The following is a 23169-nucleotide window of genomic DNA, read 5'->3' as shown; positions in this document are numbered from 1 at the left end:
GTAGAGCACATCAGTTTAATAACTATTTTGATAATGGGTTACTGATTAAGGGCATTTTTCAAGCAATAATGACAAACATTTAATGGCTCCGGCTTCACAAATGTGAGAATGTGCTGCTTTTCTTGGCCTAATTTTATAGTAAAGTGAATATTTGAGGGTTTGGACCATTAGTGAGTTAGTTAGAAAATGATTGGTAGATTATTTGATTTTAAAATATTTTTTAGCAGCAGCTCTCGTAGAAATCGTCGAAGCATGATACCCAGCCCCAGTAATTAGTCTGTCTCTGTAGGGCTGGGTATTGAGAAGGACTTAGCAATACGATACGCATCACAGTACCTGGGCCACGACACGACTATATCAGGATACATTGCAATATTCTACATAGTTCACTGAAAATATAAAAACAGAGCTGAAATGCAAGTTGCTGTGTACGATCTTGGTAGTCTTGATACATCACATCATATTGATGATTCAGCTGACAAATTGAGTCAAAACAATTTAACTCAAAATTTCCTTTCCAATTTATTTGAATGGTACACACTGTGTTACCGAACACACTTATGTAGCTGCCATATCAATTTAAGTGCGCAACACTGGACACACTGAAACGGTGGACACACTGAAAATAAAGTACATTGATTTTTCTTTTGTCATCGAACTTCTGTAGATCCACCATGAAGTATTCCAACTGTGTCCCTGAACACACTGAAACATCATCAGAAAATAAAGTGCTTGTATTAATTTCTTGTTTCACTGTCTGAACAGTGAACTGAAATGAAGACCTATGAAAATAAAGTGCATATGCACAAGTACTCCTTAGTGCCACTATAGTGTTAACCACATGCCTGAAGCCTGTGTTTTTAACCACACTATACAGGCACAAATCATGGCTAATAAATGCACCACCGACTCCAAGGCAGAACAGAACCGGTCAGTGGTGGGGGATGTTAGTTAGCATGTTAGTTAGCATTGCTAAATGCTCCAGAGGGAAGGCAGCAGACATTTCTCTGTGTAGTGTGATGTTTCACTTGTGATCCCTGGGTTTGGTTTTGTGCCCCAGTTTAAAACACACAGTAATGATCTGCCTCATCCTGGTTGTTTACTGTTACTTTTAATCCATCGGTGAGGGCAAACGATCACAAGTAGGACCAGTATGCTAGTAGCACAACAACATGGCAGCTTTGCCTTTCGGTGAACTGATCAGTGGGGTTCCCCAACACGTCACACACAGGGACCACAGGATGACCGCCCCGCACCGCCGCGCAAGCCTGTGGCATTTCGCCGTGCCACCGGATTTCATGTGGATGTACCAAGGATTTTTAATTACATCTGAATGTACCCTAATTTGCTTCTCTGACTCATTCACTCTGCTGGAAGTGGCAACCAGAAATTCAAGGCAACTAGCCGTACTGTGACATCTACAGGAGCGAAGTTTGTCGGCTACTCGCAACCCGTTTAAAACATGAATAATTTCTTTCAAAGTATCGATTTTTTTGCAGCTGGAAATCGATGCAGTATGTCACCGTATTGATATTTTAGCACAGCCCTAGTTCATATATCGTCAATTAATGGTTTATTTGAAATCTGGCTCAGCCTTACTGTCAAAGACCAGTGACATAACGATTTATTGATTTAGTTGTCAGCTATTGAATTAATCTCCAACTATTTTGATAATGTATTAATCAGTTTGAGTAATTTTTTTTAAAGATAAAACCCTCAAAATTCTCTGTCAGCGTCTTAAATAATAAAGATGATAAAATATTTTCTGGTTTCTTTCCTCCTCTGACAGTAAACTGAACATCATCTGAGTTTATGACACTGATGGAGATTTTTCACCACTTTCTGACATTTTAAAGACCGAGAAAATAATCAACAGATTAATAAACAGTGAAAATAATCATTAGTTGTCTGTTGGGAAAAATGAACAGTATTCCAGCCGACCTGCTTCTTCCCTCTTTTGACTTTTCAGAGCGTTTCTCTCCTCTCAGTTGGACCCGATGAGTCCGGCTGTGACTCTACATCACACAGATTCATGTCGTCACCGCTAAAAAGGTGTCTGAAGTGAGTCTGTGTGTCCCGTCACACGCTGTGACTGACACGATGGTTAATCGTCCGGGCCGCAGCCATCACCACCGGCCTACATCTTATTTTTGGGTCACCTACATCCGTCAGTGTGTGTTTGTGAAGCGCCTGTGATGTGGTCAGGTGGATTAGATGGAGAGGGGAGATGTCAGACACACAGTCACGGAGGCTTAAAGCTCAGTGTGTGTTTGTGTGTGTGTCCAGTGTTGTTGTCTCTGTATCCTGGTAAAGGCTGGACATAAGTGGGGTTAAGTGCCTCCACCAGGCTTCTCCCTGTTGTTTTTACTCAGCCAACACAGCAGCTGGCTCTCAGTGCAGCTCTGAGTCAAATTCCTAAATATGATGAGAAGCACATGTTCATCTGGTTGATCTCTCCTCTTATCGCTGGGAATAAGCACTGATGTTTCCAGAGCTGCCTGGTGAAAGATGATACTACTTTACCCACGTTGTGCTGATTCATCACGTTAATGCTGATTTCAGTGTCTGGAGGCCGTTCTGAGTGACGGCAGAGTAAAAATCTCTCTCTTACGGTTTCCAGAAGAAAAAAAACCTCTGGTGCCTATGATTTATATCGGGGCCGAGTGTTGTATCGGGTTTGTAAAGCCGAAACGATCACTTTGATTGTAAAGAACTGGTCATTTTTTCAGTCATTTTCTAGCAACAACAGTGAAAAAGACGCCACATAAACTCTGTTTCTACCTTTTTGAAAGAGAAGACTTACTGCTTTTCTTCTTTGTTTGCCTGTTTCTGTAAAACAGTGACGTTCATAAAGTGCTAATGCCGCATTCAAATGCTCCTGTGAATCGTCCCACTTCCCACGTTCGGAAGTTATTCTTCCGACTTCAGTGTGTTCAAGGATGATGTTTTACATTTTATCGCTCAGTGTTTAAACACGTTGACAGCTATTTCTGGTACTTGAGTAAAAGGAAGAGCAAAGAAAAAAGATCATGTAAGCCATGAAATATATTTCGCTGGCTACAATGCATGTAGCCATCAACCCAACGTTTACTTTTGTCCGGCATGTTTCAGCTTCATATGATGGCAGCTCGTGTACCAAAGGTCTCTCCGACTTTCTAAATGTTGTTGTGTCGACTTGAGGGGCATTAATGTGAATTTTCCATGTGAATCTATCAAGTCAGCACATCTGATTCATTCATACATTACCTTTTAAGACAAATTACAATATTTTAGTTAAAAAGTCTAATAATATATCTGCTGGTGTTTTATTTTAAGTATAATCTTAAATATTTAGATATTGATCCCTTAAATTAAATCAGTATCAATACATAATATATAATCAATATACAGCGATGTATCGTTGGGCCCTACATCTTATTGGCTTTTTATTAAATGTTTTGTCAGAATTACATAAGTCAGTTTTGTAGACGCGAGGCTGAGATCAGATCATCATCTTAACTAAGTTTAACTTATTTTAAGAGGGACAGTGACATTACATAATTTCTTTAAACTGACAGGAAGCAGCAGAGAATCGTACATTGAGTTCTTTATGTTACAAGAAGGCAGCAGGTGAGGTGTTGGCCTGAAGTCGTATATCAGTGTCGAGCTGTGACGCCATTCCTCCAGATACTTATAGCTCTAGGAGGAGACGAATACCTCCGCCTGAAGAGCAAGGCAGGAGAGCTGGCAGAGTTACTGGTGTAATTGTCTTTCCAGCAGTGACAATCACACCAGTAACCCTAACTCCTGTACGGCAGTTTGGTAGTTAAAAAATGCAATTCAGACTGAATGTAAAAACTCAGAATTACATGTTGAACTGGACAGAAAACAATATGTGGTTCCTTTTGTTTGTATCTGGAGCTGAATGAGCATAAACAGCCAGCTGCTCTAGTTTCATGTGTCTTATTGGTTCAATCCTACAGGTCATCTTCAGAGCTGGAAACTAAACTACAGCAGAGGTAACCAAACCAAATGGGCTGAAATGAAGAATCACTTTGGCCTCATGATTATCAGATTAAATCATCTTAAATTTGTGCTATTAACTGACTCACTGAACCTTTTTGTGCCAATAAATGATTATCAACTAAAGATCGATGTAACAGATTTCTGACTGATTGTCAAAGCTTGATTTTTGTGCATAATTCTCATATTGGATGAAACCTCCTATTGTACAAAAAATCTTAATCACATTTAACTCTTTTCTAATGAGCTCAGGAATCAAGCCTTTAGCCGACAGGTTAAATTCCCTGCTTTGTGGCATGTTTTGGAGATCATGTACCAGATACTATTTGCTAGTTAGCCCCCATGGACCACAGTTGCCTTAATGCTTTTGATGTAAAAAGGCAACTTGCTACAATGCTGAATTAGCTGTTAGCAGTTCCTAAATCACTCTGAATCTTGAAATATGTTTCTCATGTCTGTGTGAAACCTGAGCTCTCAGGTGGGAAACTATAGGAGCTGAGCACTGAGTTGAAGGGACCTGCAAGTTGCTGCTGAGCTTTTAAACTGAACAGTGGACTTTTTAATCTGATATTTTGTGTGTTTCTTTCTGTGTTGGATTATTAGCTCCCTAGTTGGATTATTCTGATAATATTTAATGTAATTCCAAGGTTCACGAGCTACAGAGAATGTCATGTATCCTTTTGTAGGGTTTAGCACACATGCAAAGGAAAAAAAATACAATTAAAAATGATTAGTGTTGGATTTGGCGCTGACTGGCTTCCCAGCTTTACACAAATCCAACCTCAAAACACCTGACTATAATCCACTATAATCTGTTGCTGGATTAGTCTGACTACAAAATAGTGGCATGTAGCTTGAGAAACTTGCTTGACACATGAAGTATTACTCATGGGTTTCTGTCCTGTGGTCTGCATATTTTAGAGTCTTTCCTAATGCTAATAAAATGGAATGTAGTTAATTTGGTTAAAGAACCAGAAACGTCTTATTTTCCACATGCTGTCCTTAATGCCATTTATTTTAATTTGCCTTTTATAAGTCATCTGCTTTGAAGACAAGAGCTCAGAATGAAGGTTTGGCAAAACATTGAAGTCTTGTTGATGTGTTCGAATGTGCTGCTGAAGCTTTGAAAGTATTTTGTTGTGTATTTTTAAGATTTCTACCTGTGAGAACGGTTGTTTTGTAGTTGAACTTCCTGTTTCCCTCCCTGCTGCTCACTTCTGTTGAACGCTGAGCATGAGCACTTCCTCCTGATCAGATCTTTCTTTTCTTGTGTGTCAACACGATGGCTGCCTCTTCGTATGCTTTCTGTACCTTCTCTATAGCGAACTGTCATCACCCGTTACAACACTGACGGTCTATCTGTTCTGTCCTCTTCTCACCACGTGAAACTTTGAGCCTTTAACAAATGTTGACACACCTGAGAGAACCTGTTGAGTAAACTGTAAACATACAGAATCTCTTTCAACATCTTAGTTATGAATGACTGTTTTCATGCTCTTTCAGCCTCATTTCTGTGCTAACTGCTAGCCAGTGTAACTGGGGAACAGGGTTTTGAATGAGGTTAAGAATACCCTGCAGACAGCCGTTTGTCTAAAGGTGCATTCACACCGGACTTTTTATTTTTGTCGCTGTCGCTGGTGTCGCTCCAAAAAAATCGTTTTGTCGCTCAGCTGCAGTGGCTCGTCAGTTTGGCACAATTCAACAGATCAGTGAATTGAAAGTGAAACTTACCATTAACCCCCATCTGTACGCTGATCTCCCTCCACACAAGTTCCTGTGTGTGCGTTTTTTTGTAATCATTGATTGTGTCGGACAATAAGCCTGTCCACGTCCACTGTCATGTCTCTGTATCCAGAAAATAGTCTTTATCCAGAAGTCAACGTAAAGCCGGCTTTGCTCTTCTGGACCGGTGGAGTCGTATTAGGTTCCATGGTTTCAGTAGTTGTCATAGTTACACATAGATTATGGCAGCCAATCAGCGCTGAGCGATAAGCGACTGACGACCAGAGACTTGGGGTTTCTCATCTCGAGCGACAGAGCGATTGAGCGTTTTTTCGCTCTGTCGCTGTCGCTCGGAGCCCCAGCGATTTTTTTTTTTTGCCTGAGCGAACGCTCAGTCGCTCGTTTGCATTGACTTAATATGTAAACTTGTCGCCAGCGCCAAAAATCAAGGGTCCGGTGTGAACGCACCTTTAACTACACTGATGTAACCGTTATGTTAGTGTGGGGATGTGGTTTTCACATTCATGAGGGGTGGATAAATGTTTTTTACTTTTTAAAGGTGCCATATGTAAGAATTTTGTTTTAAAGCATCCAAAAGTTAACTGAAATTGTCAACAGACTGGGAAGAAATATCAGGTAACGTTACGTCAAAGACGTCTATTTATCGTTTTGTGGCAATTTCCACTGAAGTTAGCATGCTAACCAGCTAGCCCCAGCACGTCCTGTCTCCCACTCCAAACTCCCAGTCTGGACCACTAGCTGCCCGGCTGACAAGCTAATGGCAGCAACAGTTGGCCGCAGTTAGCGGTTACTCTGCTAATATGCTAATCCCCACTTGCTTGGAGCGACATTCGGCAGGCGGCAACATTTTACATATTGCTCCTTTTCGAATAAAATATGATTTCATATGAATGAAATACAGTGTAATGTTGAATTAAAACTGATACTCATCAGTTAGATATATCTTTAAAAAAATAGCAACGCAGGAAAATTAAATACAATCTAACTTTTAATATAAAACTGTAAATTATCAACTATATGTATTCATTTTCTAATAAACTAAAACATTGCATTATTTGAGTTTATATCTTGTGATTGGAACTTTATTCTGTGGTTGTACTAATTGGGACAACCTTTTATTTTAGCACCTTGCATTGAATTTCCGAAGTGTTGAGTTAGCGAGCTGCCTCTGTGTCAGTGTACATCAGTGATATCTGGGCTCGATTTCCTTTGCCTACATTGCAAGAAAAAAACTGGTTTTAGGAATTAAAACCTCTTGTGTAGGTTTAGGAAAAGATCATGGTTTTGTGTAAAATAAGAACACTAATTACAGTCACATCAGTTAGATATACACTTATACCGGGGTGAGATCAGGATTTAACTCGAACTGTAATTTCTTTTTCTTTTCCACCGTTGTTAAATATCCCGTGAATGTCCGAGGAAACAGCCATATGAGTCTACCTTGAGTTGAACCAGTCACATTGGGATCTTTTGCATATTAATCAGGTAGAGTTAACTTTTTGTGGTGTTGGAACGCTGCCACAACCATAACTCGACCAAGGAGATGAAGAAACAAGGCACCGATAATCGAGCCCAGATGCAATTGATGGGCGTGGTGTATGATTGACAGGTAGAGGCAGCTCTCTAATATACAACCAAATGCTCCTTACTTGAAAATGGCAGCGAATGGAACTGCAAGGTGCGAAAATAAAAGATCTTCCAAACTGAAATGACCACAGAATTGAGTTTTAATCACAATATATCAACTTCAATGATTTCAAAAATGAAATACATTTAATTAGTGTAATAGTTACATAATAACAGTTACATTGTATTTTTTTCCATTAAATATCTCAAAAAGGTAAATATATGAAATTGACTGTTGATTTTCAGTTATATTATAAATAAAATATTATACACATTAAACTTCAGATATCTCCTTTGTAATAAAGAGGATATCGATCACTTCCACTGGTCTTTCTCTTCTGGGCTTCCATGCTGACTAAACTCCCTTTCTGCTGCTTTCTCCTGTTTCTTCCACAGATGTACCTTCTCCTTCTAAAGCTCAGCCTCATCCTCTGATGCAATTCCCTACAGGCAAGTTCTCTCTGCTCACTGTGTATCCCCGTCCTCGTCATTTATCGTCTTTCACCACTACTTTAGTTCACTCCCCTGTTTGTCTTTTTAGTGGCAAAATTAACCCTTTGCATGTGAGAAGCTGTAGATTCTTAACGTAGGATGCTTGTGGATTTGTAGAGTATCTCTGAAACATTAATTGTGATGTTTGACTTGGCTTGTGTTTGTGTTGCATTGTGACTCACGTGATTGTTGATGTAGAGTAGATTGATATGAATTTAACACGAGCAGAGGAATAATGATTCTCCTCAGTGATTGATGGGCCTGAAATAATATGGTGTTGATATTTTTGAAAAAGCTGTTTGAGAGGAATCATTATCTACCGTCACTTAATGGTTTGTGTTTGTAAAACACTTTGGGCATGGTTTAATGGCGCCAGACCTGGGGCATGAGATTATTTTACCATCAAACCAGGGTGTTAGACCGACCACCAGACAACTGCTGCCAAATCTGGACTGTGGAGGGTAGTCAGCTTTTTGCTTTTATTAAGGTCCTGTTTGATTTAAAAAAAACAAACAAAAAAAACCCAATGCTGACCATTAAAGCTATAAAATTTAAGAGATAAAGGTTTCAGGTTCAGGTTTTTGAGTTTTTATTCCGATAATTAATTTGACAACAGATTTGGTAGTGCAACAACTGAACGTCACAGGTCCCAGTTTAAAGTCAGAATTTTGAGTTCAGTCTGAATTTTGAGATTAAAGTTAGAAATCATCATATTTTTGTTTGTTTTTTACAGTGGCCCTACTCCTCTTCTGTACGAAACAAAGATCACCTCAGCTAACGTTATGCAAGTTCATACACACTTTTATGAAATGAAACTTGAGGCACAAGAAGAATTTAGAGAAGCAGCATTGCTGCACTGACTCTAACTGGGTTGAAAGTCTGTTGAATCTCTGACCAATCAATTTTACAGCGGACTGTGGTCACTGTTCTCAGGTGTGGCCTGTTGTACTTTTGACCACATCCAGCTGTGATGCAGAGTTGCAGTAAGGCACGGTCACACATACACAAATGCAGGCAAATGTGGATCACCTGGCGGTGCACATGGAACTCATAATCGACCAAGGTGGTTCAGGTGCTGGTTCGGAGCCAGCGCCTACTCTGGAACCAGTTCTTAGCATTTCAGCAGCTGGAAAACCTGTTCCAGAGCAGCATAACACTTTGCTGGTCTAGAACAAAGAACCACTTGCATCAGGGGCTGGGGATGGGGACCAAGGACCAACTAAAAAAATGGTTATGACGGCCACTTTTGGAAAACCAGAGTTAGTGAAGCGTGTTCGGGCTAATCCATGTGTGAATAAACAAAAGATATTCACTATGGACGCAGCAGTGTTCCAAGTCATGTTTGGATGCCACTGCGGGCATGTAGAGCCAAGAGCAACACTGTCATGCCCATGGAAAAGCAAACTGGAAAAGCAAAAGTTGAACTCCTTGCGAGTCAAAATGCAAATTTGTTTGTTTGGCATAAAATGGAAAGGAGGTGAGGTGAATATTGACCATTTTTGTTTTTGTGTATGTGTGACCTTGCCCCTACAGTGCAGTGGTTCTCAGTCCTCCTTCTAGAGACCTTGAAGGGCCAAATCGGCAACAAATCTTGCGGTATTACAAACAAGTTTATCGTCAGCCTGATGTGTTTTAGCCTTAGGCCTCCATCAAGTCATGGTTCACTCTGACGCTCACTGGTCAAAGGTAGGGAATGAGATTCTGGAGAAGGATAGTTGACTATTGATTTTCATTCTCAGGTTGTCAAGTACCGAAACTTTGGGTCGGTATTCTGCCTGAAATTCTAACCCAATGCAACAGTATTCGACGACCTGAGAGTGAGACTCAACAATCAACTATCCTTCTCCAGAATCCCATTCCCTACCTTTGACCAGTGAGCTTCAGAGTCAACCATGACGTGATGGAGGCCTAACCCAGAATCGCCTTCCCGTCCTTTTAATACTGGGTTGCTGCCAAGCTTTTTAGAATAAATAGAACTGTTCAATGATTTACCAAACTTTGTGTGAGCTGTCTACCTGCCACAGCCAACCTTTCAGCAGCACTGGCTTGGTCTGGTCCTAATGGTTCTCCCCAGGTGTGGTGGGCACTGTAAGGAATGGAGTATGTCTTTGATATGTGTTGTATTGCATTCTCCCTCCTCCCTCTCTACTCAAGCACTTGGGCAGAAGGGTGATTCCCCTGCTCCCATCTCTCCTCTCTCCCCTCTTCACTCCCCCGACTCTCTGGAGGAGCTCTCTCTGACCGAGAGTCCCAACCAGCCCCCTACTTCAGGATCTGCTGCACCCTTCGGCTCCTTCTCCACTGAACCCCCCACTACTCATTCCAAGGACATGCCTTGGGTAGGTGAAGAGGGTGACTCTGGACCGGGCCATAGTAAGAATAAGGAAGACCTTGTAGATCCGTTAGCTGGTCCTTACCTGAGTTTAGGGAAAGACCCAGGGCCTCATAATCCGTGCGAAGACAGCGGAGTTTCCTTTTCACCTGAGGAGAAGCTGATTAGCTCAGACAGGTCCTCCACTGGCCCCTCCCCAGTGAACCCCCAGATGAAGGTCCCTGAGTCTCACCTTGCCTCCTCTAACCCAACAGAGCACTGGGATTCACCATTCCTATCATCTCAAGACAACTCCAAGGTCTCCATGGATAACTTCTCCAAGGACACGGCTCCCATTAGCTCCTCCAGGTATGAGCAAGACCTGCACGGCAACCAGTCAGATGAAGATGATGACCTGATGTATGAGGTGAAGAAGAATAATAACCCCTTTGAAGGCTATTCCCCACTGGCGGACAGTGGCTACTCCCATTTTGGAGACTCCAAGTCTGACAGCAGGGCCTCAAAAATGTCAGAGAGTCCGACTCCAGATCTGGTCCAGTATGGTCAGACTGGAGAATCCCAGGATGCCCCGCCATCTTTCTTGGATGAGGGGAAAACATTTGAGACAAGCAAGATGGCCGCTGACTCGCTTATGCAGTCAGTGAGTCAGTTCTCATCTGGCCTGAAAGACGATGATGAAGAGGAGGTGGAGGATTCTGCTCTGCCGCCCTCGCTTCCAGACATCCTGAAGTCTTCTCCACTCAACCCTGACAAAGTCGACTCCGGCTCCTCAGAGGGCAGCCCGGAGGAGCAGAGTCCCATTCTTGAAAGGAGGATGATGGAGTCGCCCAACCCTCCAATCAATCTGTCCGCCAACAACCCATTTGCCTTTGATGCTAAAGTGTCCCTGCTGAAGGAGATGACCGAGGAGATGGAAGTGAGAGCGGCTGACAAAGCAAAAGTCGAAGACGACAAAAGCTTTGGCGCATTTGATCTTGTGAAAGAGGCCGAGGAAACCACCCCCACTAAGGTAAAAGAAGAGGAACCTGTCAAGATCGAGCAGAAAGATTGGTTTTCAAGCCATGATTCTCCCAAAATGACCGAAAAGTTTGAGCCACTTGACTTCCAGAGCAAAAAGACCCCCGCTGAGGACTCTGACTCGGAGTCGCCAACAGCAGACTCCCTGTCTCCAGTCCTGGAAGCCATGGCCAAGAACCCCGCCAGCTTCCAGGTGGAAACCGAGAAGAAGGACCTGACAATGGAAGTAGAAGAGCCAGAGGCGGCCGAGGAGGTCTCTGAGCATGAAGTCTCCTCTGAGGAGTTTGAGTTCATTGAGCGACCACCCAGGGGCGTCATCGATGAGTTTCTTGAGGCTTTGGATACATCCAAGTTTGCCTCCTCCAAGCCCCCAGAGATCCCCATGGATGATGATCTGAGCTTTCAGCAGAAGGACGTGGCTCCAGTTTCTGCTCCTTCTCTGCCAAACGTAGCCCTGCCCCCCAAGGTTGAGGAGGAGACTCTGAGTCAGAGCTCCTACCGCATCCTCACCCAGGCCTCCCCCCAGAAGAGCAAGGCCGAGCTGGAGAAGCTCAACATTCAGCAGCCCCCGCCCCAGGTTCCGCTCACCCATTCCCCTATCCGCAAACCAGAGGAGACTGTCGCCAAGAAGAGCGTGGAGGGCGGCAAACTGTTGAAGATGCCAAACGTGAACATAAGAGCAGGTAAAATAAACCAGTCCCGGCATGGAAACCCCCCCCCCCCCCCACATCCTCCTCAGTTTTCACTGGCACTTCCATGTTCATCGGCATAATTTTCATCTTCACTCTTTTGTTCTCCTCAGTTATTTTCTCCCAACCAACCAACCAACCAACCAACCAGCAGCCAGTATTTACTCTAGATACCATCACTTTCTCCTTAGTGTCACCTTTCCGTTCTTGCATCGTCCCGTTTTGCATTTCCTTTGAAAATTAAGCCTTGCATTTTGTAACGTCTGGTTTAATTTGTGTGGTTGTGTGTTTCATTGTGGTTGCTTTTACTGGGTTTTGTGCATTTCTGTCTCATCATAATAACATCATTTGTGTATCTCATTATTTTAATTCATTTTTTAAGATGTGGTAAGTAAATTGTGATTATTTTTTATTTCTGTTCTGTTGAAAATATGAGCTCCTTTTACTGTCTTTTCTTAAAATATACATGATGAGCAGAAATGAGAGATCGTTTGATACAGACAGGTTGATATTCTCCATTGTTAAACCACCTAAAAAAACACTTGTACATCTGTTTTGTTTTTGCCCTCTGAGCGTTTTGTATTACTTTAGCCATCTGGTTTTAGCTTCTCTCTACTCTGGAAATAACTTGAAGCCAGTCTGAAACCCAACACCACCTTATAGACCCCAACGCCCACTCACAACTACATACACACTACATTCACAACCAACCACACCTACTTGCTGACTGAATAAGATACCACTCTGATTTATGATGAGCTTCACAATCTCTCCCACACCCTGTAATGCATGGTTGCATCAGATTTAATGTACCTAAGGCTAAATACTGAATATCATTTAGAGGTAACATCTGTGCCAAATATGTAAAGCTGTCATGACTGAGTGTGGAACTTCTAACCCCTAACCACTCTAAATAGTTAGCCAGGAGGGGTATTTTGCCAAAACTGGAAAGTTCTGTAATTTTAACTTGGTTTGATGTAATACGTAACAGATTAAGTCTTCTAGAAGATCAGGTAGACATTTTACACCGGTCCATTTGATCACAGTACAAAAGAAACTGTAAAAACTAGTCATAACAGTTTATTTTTAGGAAGGTCAAAGCTGGAACAATTGGTCAATTGACAGGAAATTGACCATTTTTGATGAGTTGTTAGTTGTTTTAATAGAGCAAAAGTAGCAATTGGTTGTGGGTTAGGGTTTTCCAGTGTGAGGATTTGCTGCATTTGTCTGTGTTTAAATCACAGTAAACTGAATATCTTTGTGTTTTGGACTGTTGGTCAGAAAAAGTAGACATTGGAGGACGACATGTTTGGCTTTCAGAACTTGTACTTTTTGACAAATCACAAATCTTTCTGAAAATGATTTGTGTCTGGGCTGGTTAATTTTTCACAATGGATAATTTATGCAACTGATAACAAGCCCACTTGATAATGATGCTAGACTAGATCTTTAACTGGATATTAGATGAAGGGGTATCTAATGTCGGAGGCAAGTTTAAATCCCTTTCTTTCTGATCTGTCGGCTCCAGCGTTTGCCGTTGGTCTGCATAGTCCCCCGAGGCAAATGTCTGAGGATAAAACTCTCATGTAATGATATTTATATCTGATAGTTTATCGGGCAGATGCAGAGCCGCCTCCTTCAGGGCTTTTACAAAGTGATGAATCACCACCGAGGCTCCGCAGGCTCTCTGAAGACAACACCGCTTAGTCTTCATCTGAATGGATGACTCAGTTTTATTTAAACTGATATCGATCTGTTAATATACACACACTTAAATTAATGCACACGCACAGCAGACAGATACTGTGTAATTAGAGCAGTAGGACTTTGCTCTTGTGTGTTGGAGGGATCTCCTGTTAATTAAAGCTTCCTCCTCCCCCTCTTCCTCCTCCTTCTCCTCCCTGCATTGCGACACTGGCAGGCCCACAAAGGGTTCTTCGACCCAGAAACCACTCAGCAAATGTTCTTCATTATGCAACTTGAGGTGCAGAGCTGAACATAAATCTGCCTCACTGATCGTCCCGTTACACTTCAGCCCTTTTCACACAGAGACTCTGCATTATCGCCGCAGCCAAGGCTCGCCTTTTCTCCACCTTTGTTTGTTCACACTGAACCAAGCATTGCCGGTGTAAAGCCGCACCAGTATCCCAATTCATACAGCACGCCGGCGCTGCAGATCCAAAACAGGCGTGCCGGTGCACATCATGACATTGAGATCTGTGTGGTTTTCAACATGTGTCCTCCTGTTAATCTCAACATGTACCTGCTGACTGTTTATAATCATATGGATGCAGTTATAATGTGTTGTGATGAGATCCTGACCCACCAAACATCCTGGAAAGTGAAGGGGGTTGGGAGGGATGACTGTCACCATGACAACAGTAACTACAACAACACAATAGTGAAGGAGACAAAGACATGCAAGTTAAAGTCTTTTGCTCTGAATCACGTCACATAATCACCGCCATTTTACTGCGGGAGCCGCCTGGCTCTGCTGCCGGGGACAGACGCTGTTTTTCTGGCAGAAATGTAACGAAGACGGCAGACGAGAAAACATTCCAAAAACGAGACTAGTTACCACGTTACTGTTGTTTGGTTCTGTAACGTTGCTTTGTGGGACATTTCTCTTTTATTTGATGAGTGAAGGATCTGATTATCTGTCAGTCTGTGAACACCATCAGACTGTGAACTAACCCTGACCCTAGCCCCAGGCCAAGGGAGCTGTTAGCCCCAGGCCAAGGGAGCTGTTCACAATGGCATATTCAAAGTGGGCTAACCCTGACTTTAGCCTAGGGCTTGCTGGTGCTGGTCCAGAGCAGGTTAGCCTGAACTTTGTGGGGTTACTCCCAGAAAATCAACTAAACACTGGGCTAAGAGGTGCCAGTATGATGGGGCTAAAGTTACATGCTGAATATCAGCCACAAATATCGGCCAGGTCCACGATCAGTCTAAACCTGATAAATATGGTCACTCGTGTTTAAAATGGTAGAAATATGAAAAAAAGCCCAATATGATTTATAACTTAAAATCTCATGAGAATTTGTCCGTGATAGATGAGGGATGGTCAACGAGGGTTAGGGTTAACCCATCGAGCCCATGATGAATTTTTGTTCTTCATGTTGCTTTAAGTCTGAACAATCATAAACACTTATAAAACATGTCTGCAGTAAGTATTATTTGACACCATCAATTATTACCTAATCAACGTGCGAATTATTTCATGATCACGAAGTTTGATGTTGCCTCACATTTATTTTGTATGGGAAAACATGATGAAAATCGCGCGCAATGTTATGATGTGAATGATGACGTGGGTTACAGCAGCAGTGAAGAAGTTATTCAGAGCCTCAGATGAAGGTGAAGGGTCACTTTGTACAAACTTTGTACTTCCTTTTATGTAACAGTCTCTTTCATCACTCAAGTTCACTGTTTCATGAACTGCACATTTCCAGCACGGCAGCGAACGATAAGAGAGCCAGCAGGTCGTCACTAGTAGTTAGACACTGAACCTGAAACGTCACTAACAGTTCACACATTCATCAACTCGTTGATACGGTTTCTAAAAAATGAAATGTGTTGAGCTCTGATTTCTTATATCTGATCTTGTTTTTAATCTCAGTTCTTCTTCTCTTATTGTACGTAGACCTAAATCGTGTGTGTGTGTGTGTGTGTGTGTGTGTGTGTGTGTGTGTGTGTGTGTGTGTGTGTGTGTGTGTGTGTGTGTGTGTGTGTGTGTGTGTGTGTGTGTGTGTGTGTGTGTGTGTGTGTGTGTGTGTGTGTGTGTGTGTGTGTGTGTGTGTGTGTGTGTGTGTGTGTGTGTGTGTGTGTGTGTGTGTGTGGTAGTTCAGTGAGTTTTGATGAGTGAGGAGGTAAAGGACTTTATAAAGTGAGGCCAGTGCCCTCTAGTGGAATCAGACAGACATGACCACTCAGATGATCTGTGTCTGACTCCGAGTTAATCAGATACCACACACATTATTTACAGTCATGTTTCTGTGTCACAGCAGCTCATAACTCAGATCATATCAGGCTGTAAACCTGCACCAGCTTTAGTCAGATATCTGACGCACCCTCAAACTGAACTTTCCTGCTCTTCAATGTGTAAACTCCCAGAAGTCTTGGCAGCTGGTGGAAAAAGAGCTGAAGGCAAGAAAACAGCCGTTATTTTCTAATCTTTTGTTTAAACTCTTTGTTGGCAGCAGTGAAGGTGACAGGAAAGTTTGAATAAGTTCAGTAGTGTACTCTGGTCGGGGTAATTATATGAAAAAGTTTCGGGATGAACTGTATTCAGCTGAAACAAGTATCCAGTATAGATCATGTACTTTTGAACAGCATGAGTATCCAATAATATTTGTATTATAATACTGATGAAGGAAAACCCTTGTTGTGTAGCTGACGGAAGTTTGTTCTTCAAGTTGATATAAAAAAAAACAAAAAAAAAAAAAAAACTTGTTCTGTAAAAGTTATCTGACTCTTGTGATCCAAGTCTTTGATCTGAAGCTCAGTTCTGAGGCTGCGTGTGAACAATTTCCTAATAAATTATAAATATAGCAACTTAAATTAACAACTTCCTGTTAGTCCCTCTCACTTCCAATTTAAGCTCCACCTGTTCTGAGTGCAGATACAGACACAGATAATTGAACTGGTTGAACTGACGCAGATAATGTTGTACTAAAAATATCTATTTAGGTACAAATGAAACTCTGTAAACTCTACCTCACCTTAACATATAGAAACATGTTCTTCCTTCATTCCTGTAATACAACGAGCCAAATATCTCAAATATTAAATGTTTTCTCAAGACTTCTAAATTTGACACCAAGATTTTTATCTTTACTGTAAATGTATATAAATAGCAAATATCAGTTACTGGTCTCCTAGATTACTAATAATCAGTGTCGGCACTGAAAGAGAAAAATTACATACATTGATATGATTATTAACAGAGTCTGATCTGCAAAGTAACTAGTAACTAAAGTTATTAAATAAATGTAGAGGAGTAGAAGTATGAAAGAGCAGAAAGTGGAAATACTCGAGTACAGTCCCTCACTGTACTCGAGTAAACTACTTTTTAAAGAGACAAAAGATTTTAATTTTTACTACAAATGCATTTCAGCTTCAGATATCTGTTATTGGTCTCTTTGAATACTAATAATGCATCAGTGACTGAAACACAAACATTAATGACTGAAGTAATTATTTGTTATTATAATTAAATATGGAGTGAATTCCTTTACAAGACATGGAGTTTTTTGAGGGTGCAGCACTTTTATCCCTCTGTGGATGTTTTTTTTATTTGACCTGCTGTAGTTACAAACACACAAATCTTTACTGAAGCAGGACAATCAACTGGATCACTTTCAGTCCTTCATCAGCTCGTCTCTCTGCTGCATCAGCACTTCTGACACAGCAGAGAGAGGACGAGGGATGACGAAGGGAGAGCAGGGTGAGAGAAAACATGAGGGTTGGGGGGAGTTAGAGGGAGGAGGAGGGCAGGGAGGAGGAGGTGAGGCAGAGAGGGAGGAGCAGGGGAGGGACAGGGAGGAGGGGAGACAGAGAGGGAGGAGCAGGGGAGGGAGGAGGGGAGGCAGAGACTTTTATAGTTGCTGCGTCAGAGCGCTGGCACCAGACAGTCAGCTGACAGCTCATTCGCTCGCTGCAGTCGTCTCCCCCAGAGGAAGCCTTACTCGGGTTCTTCCCTCCCTCCCTCTCTTTCTTCCTCCTCCTCTTCCTCCTGCAGCCGGACACACACACACATTTACTCACATTTGCATTGAGTGCCTGTTCGGTCTCTGTCTGTGTGGAATGTGTGTTTGCTGACCGGACGACATGGAGAACAACTCTGTGGACAAACAGGAGAGCGAGCCTGCAGCGCAGCACTGGAGAGAGCAGGGTACACCTCCACCTTTCTGTCTTTGTCTTCAGCTGCAGGGTACACCTCCACCTTTCTGTCTTTGTCTTCAGCTGCTGTCACAGTTGGTCTCAGGCTGGTGGTGTCACCGTCCAGAGACCTGAAGCTGTTCACTGCTGCCAGCTTGTTCTTCAGTGTGTTGGCTCTTCTTTCAGTCAGGCTGTAGGAAAGACAGATTTGACATTAATGCTTAAACAGACTTACTAAGGAGCTGTGAATCGACGCTGCAGCACAGCTCACACAAGCTTGGAAAACTTTGATAACGAAAATGTCAGGCTGAATTCTGGACTGTTGAATATTTGCATTTTATTTTGTGGGGCAGCCATAAAAGCATCTTTAGTTGTAGCTTCTCGAGGGGAAGTTAAAATGTAATCAGGTTGGTTCATGTGTTTCATCTTGCTTCCTTCATATGTGACAGACTTTTTGTTGATGACGTGAGTTCTCTGATGTTTTCTCACCTGTGTACCGGGACTGATGCTCTGAGTCCTCTCAGGTAGACGACTGCAGATTTTTCTGGACCGTCTTGTGCAGGTCTCATCCTTGGGTGACTGCAGCAGCCACAGATAGGACCTTTGGACAGTCAGGCACTATGAGCAAAGGTAGATAGTAGAGAGGAGGAGGAGGAGGAGGGAGTGGACTGACGTTAGCTGGCAGCGTGTTGATAGGCCAATGTGTCGGGGATATGCTAATGAGCTGGAGGAGAGTCAGGTCAGAGCTTTTACTGTGTGTGTGACGGACACACTGACTTGTTTGGTGGTTCTGATCAAATGAATGCAGCTTCAGAAGCTCGAGGATCATTTTGTGTTTCATGTTTTCAAGTAGAAAATGGAGAATCAGTCGCGCTGCAACCAGCTGATGTGTCATCAGAGCTAAGAAACTAAACGTGTCATTAACAGTCGCTTCATTGTCGGGCTGTCGATAGACATAACATCAATTTGCAAATATTTAAGTTAACCCTTGAAGTAGGACTGTCATCGTATCAGATTTTTTTGCCAAATGAATTCACAATTTTATCGCGATATCTTTTGGGATTTGAAAAGAAAATGCTAGTAATGAAATCTAGCTGTAACTTTGTTTACTGTGTGTTTTGTCTCTTTTTAGCGAACAAATTATCCTGGAAAAAGTACGAGTGTAGTGTGTAGAGCGTGAGCTGTCTGTAGCGGTCTGTTACTGTGAAGAACGTGTACAGAAGGAAGAATTACTATCAGCTCCTCAATTATTAGTGAAAAGGCAACCAGATGAACTCACAGACAACAGATGCACAAGGCCGAACATCTTCACTGGATTAATCACACAATATTAAACTATGTGTCTTCTTAACACGATATCAATATTTAATCTTTCAATATCACAGTTGTCATGAATATTTGTGAAACTCCTAACTTGAAGTAATAAGCAAGCAAAAATACCCAAAATGTCTTGCTTTGTTCATTAAGTTGAGGATTTGTGGCTTAATCTCGTCAAAAATTATAGCAAACTGAATACAAGTATGTAAAGACCAACTCTGGGATGTGGGAAGTTGTAATGTGCATTTCTCACTACATTCTGACATTTGTTGAACCACAAAAATCTGTCTAAAAGTCACCAGTAGTTTGTCTTTCATGCCTCATTCATCTGTTATGTTTTGGAGCGACAGTAAATGAATCATTTTAGGACAATGAACAAAAGCTCACAAGTTCCAGACGTCCAAATAGCATTCATCAGTGTGAATCCCACAGATAAGCAGTTTACAGTGATAAGACTTTAATCTTGATTAAATTGTATAAAATGATTAAAAACCATCCAGAATTTTCCACAAAGACGGAGAAGCAGCAAACCTTCACAGTGGAGAAGCTTGTGTTGCTAACGCTTGTCATTTCTGCTAAAAATGACTCTCAAAATGGCCGCTGTCATCTGGTCAGTGGTCAAACATGCAGATTAAAACAGTTGTGTGTGTGTGATAGCAGAATGTCAGCTCGGTTCTGTTCATCAAACCGGTGACGAGTGAGAACCATGAAGCAGCAGAACGTGTTGGCTGGCCGACTGAAAGAAGCTGCTGTGTCTCTGACACCACGAGGCCGAGTCCACAATGACTAAGCAGAACTGTGTGTGTGTGTGACAGTGTGTAGGTCTTCTATGCGTGTGCGTGTGGGGGGGTCTTGTATGTGTGTTAGAGGTTGTGTAGTTGCATCAGTAGTGTAATAACTGGGCGTTATGTTGTAAACTGGGCTGAGCGGCTGCAGTTTGTCCTCAGGAATGAGGAACATTTTTCACCGACAGTGACTCATCGTCATTGTCTTCGTCTCCTCGTCCACACTGAGGTCATCATGTGTTCATACCTGTACTCTCTATAAAGTGTCCTGCCACTAATGAAGACTGTATTGTCCTGTGAGGCTAGCAGCAGTTTTTCTGCTCTGTTCTTTGTGTAAAGAAGATTTACGGTTAGTTTACATCCTAATGGGACATTTATCAGTGAAGCACGTCTCTACTTCCTGAACTTATTTCAAAATTCAATCATCAAATCTTTGTTTTAGCCCATTGAGAATAAATTAGATATATTTTTACATTACTGATGACTAAAGCTGAATGAGATTAGTCGAGTGAGAAAATGAATTGGCGGCTTTTTAGATAACTGATCATTTTAGTCATTTTTCAGGTTCAAAATATCAAATAATTGATTCCTTCAGCTTTTGGATTTGTTTATATTTGTCTTACATGAAAGTTAACTGAACATCACTTAATAATACAGACTAATTGATAATGAAAATAATCATAAGTTTCAGTCCTATTGAACATATTCGCATGGCAGCCATTTTCCTCAGACGTCATGCTCAAGGTGTGCTGCTTGAATGCTGGAATAATGTGCTGCTGTTTTCTAGGTTGCAAATCATATGAACATAAGAGATCTGACACATTTTTATGATTTCACCCCATCACGATCAATTAGGAACTGAAAAATGATGGGTAGTGAAATTCTGGGGGGGCTTGGGCCATATTTAATAACCCAAAAATAATAAATAACCCATTTACTACCGTTGGCATCAGTCACTTCCTAAATAACCCTTACATCTTAAAACTTAAAAAAGAACCAAAAAAACATAAAATGGCTCCGTACAGCTCATCCAGTGTAATCAAGTCTCCTTTAACGCTGTTTTACTGTGAAGCTCCAGGAATGTGTTGGGTTAGGGGTTAGGGGATGACTAAAGCTTAATTTTTGGGTTAACCTTTCCTTTAAAGACAAACTAAACAGCTGCTCTCCTGCAGCTCATTCAGCTCACCTGTAAAAACATCTGATCAGGCCTGATGGTTGAATGCTCTTGGTTTGTTTCTTTGTTTTGAGCCAGTGGCTCAGTTGTCGGACAGCCGCTCTCCCAGCATGCACCGGGTGTTCCTGGACAGCTCGTAGTTCCTTACATGGACCCGAACCTCTCAGATCTGATGTTTGGGTTTCTTCTGTTTCAGTTGGTCAAATCAGAATTCCTAACTTTCATCTCTTTGATTGGTATTCTGGAGCAGTTTTTACAGCTGGGTTATGTAACACACCTCGACCCTCCTCCTGCTCGTCCTCCACCCTCCTCCACCTTTCTCCACCCTCCTCCCTCCTCCTCCTCCTCTTTCACCTTTCTCCTCCTTCTCCTGCTCCTCCTCCTCCTCCACCCTCCTCCTGTTCCTCCTCCACCTTTCTCCTCCTTCTCTACTTCCACCTTTCTCCTCCTCCTCCTGCTCCTTCACCTCCACCTTTCTCCTCCTTCTCCTCCTCCACCTCCTCATTAAAAAACCCATCATGTCTTCATGATAACGATGTCCTCTGACATGTATCCAGTAACTCCTCCTCTGTCTGTCTGCTGTGGTTGACCTTTGACCTCAGTCTGGGTTAGGCCATTCATTAAACCAACTTTATTGATCAGAGTAACTGACTCATGGTCTGTATCTCAATTCAGGGCTGCATCCTTCGAAGGGCGCATTTGAAGGCCAATTACGTTACAACGCTGCGCGAAGGCCGTCCCAATTTGAAGGCTCCTTCAAATGCACCCAACAAATGCAGCCTCCTTCTCTCTCTTTTTGGAGGATGCACCGCTACTATCCTTTGCGGCCTCCCTTATCCCAAGATTCTTTCCGCGCCAAAGAAAAAAAGAAAGAAAGAAAATGGCGACATCAAGTGGTGTAGATCGTCACTTTCGCGGGCCTGGGCGGCAGATATCGTGATGTAAGGGTAAGGGGCGGGAACATCTGATGACACAACCAGGAAATGCTCCGAAGGCTAGACCGTCCCATTTAACAACGGTGGACGCGGCCTCCGAAGGCGGCCATGTCCTTCGAAGGATGCAGCCCCTGAATTGAGACACAGCTATGGTCATTGATCAGTGTCATGTGGATGAGATCATATTGAATGAATGAAAGTTTTTAACTGCTGGTTTATATAAATTAAGTAAGGCAGTGATTAACAAGACTATATGTATATGTAATATATGTAATGTATAATATAAGTTAAAAACATTCAAAAATTTACAAAAATCATCAACCTAATGTCGAGAAACGTATATTTATTGTGTTGCAGGTAAGTTAGCATGCTAACTAGCTAGCCCAGGCCCAGCCCGCTGTAAAGATTCTGTGCAAGCGGTGTAAACACTAACACCCATCTGGTCCCTGAGAATTTAACAGTATATGAACATTAATTAACAGTATTTAACAGTATATGAATATTAACAGTATTTAACAGCAAATGAACATTAATTAACAGTATTTAACAGCATATGAACAGTATTTAACAGTATATGAACATTAATTAACAGTATTTAACAGTATATGAACAGTATATGAACATTAATTAACATTACGTAATAGTATTTAACAGTATATGAACATTAATTAACAGTATTTAACAGCATATGAACAGTATTTATCAGTATATGAACATTAACAGTATTTAACAGTATAGGAACATTACTTAACAGTATTTAACAGTATATGAACATCAACAGTATTTAACAGCATATGAACATTAATTAACAGTATTTAACAGTATATGAACATTAATTTACAGTATTTAACAGTATGTGAACATTAATTTACAGTATTTAACAGTATATGAACCGTCCATCCATCCTAACTGAGAAGGACCGAGCTGCGCATGTCTCTCTCTCTCCCCCGCTCCTCCTCGGTGTCTCTCTCCCCTCGCTCACCTCTCGTCAGCCAGGCGGAGCCGCCGAGCTGCTGCATGCTGAGCGGAGGTTCAAGATGGACGCTAAACGGGGTTAGTCTGCTTCTAATCTTGTGTTTACCGGCCGTCTCTCTGCTCTTTCTCATGACGCCTCTGCGCTCGGTTATGTCGCGTTTGTGACCGGTTCAGTATTTGCATGAGCAGCGGGACTGGCTTC

General features: G+C 42.0%; 1 protein-coding gene across 7 annotated transcripts in view; it reads left to right on the top strand.

Annotated features, from left to right (window-relative positions):
• The window catches only part of LOC311270996 (reticulon-1-A-like), a 41178-nt gene that overhangs the window by 3615 nt on the left and 14394 nt on the right, over window positions 1–23169 (top strand). Inside the window, exons 2-3 of one of the 7 annotated variants that reach the window (XM_084376306.1) lie at window positions 7768–7821; window positions 10018–11895. The exons of 1 other annotated variant lie outside the window; for it this stretch is intronic. In XM_084376306.1, coding sequence (XP_084232432.1) covers window positions 7768–7821; window positions 10018–11895 — 1932 coding nt within the window. Of the gene's footprint in view, window positions 1–7767; window positions 7822–10017; window positions 11896–17641; window positions 17834–22891; window positions 23046–23169 lie in introns of those variants that run through there. 5 more of the 7 variants (XM_084376307.1, XM_084376308.1, XM_084376312.1 and 2 more) reach the window with 5 other exon arrangements.

Source organism: Pagrus pagrus (genome assembly GCF_965226575.1).
Source record: "Pagrus pagrus genome assembly, chromosome: 15".
Lineage (NCBI taxonomy): Eukaryota > Metazoa > Chordata > Actinopteri > Spariformes > Sparidae > Pagrus > Pagrus pagrus.
The sequence above is the reverse complement of the archived record's forward strand: the minus strand, read 5'-3'. Positions and strand labels throughout refer to the sequence as shown.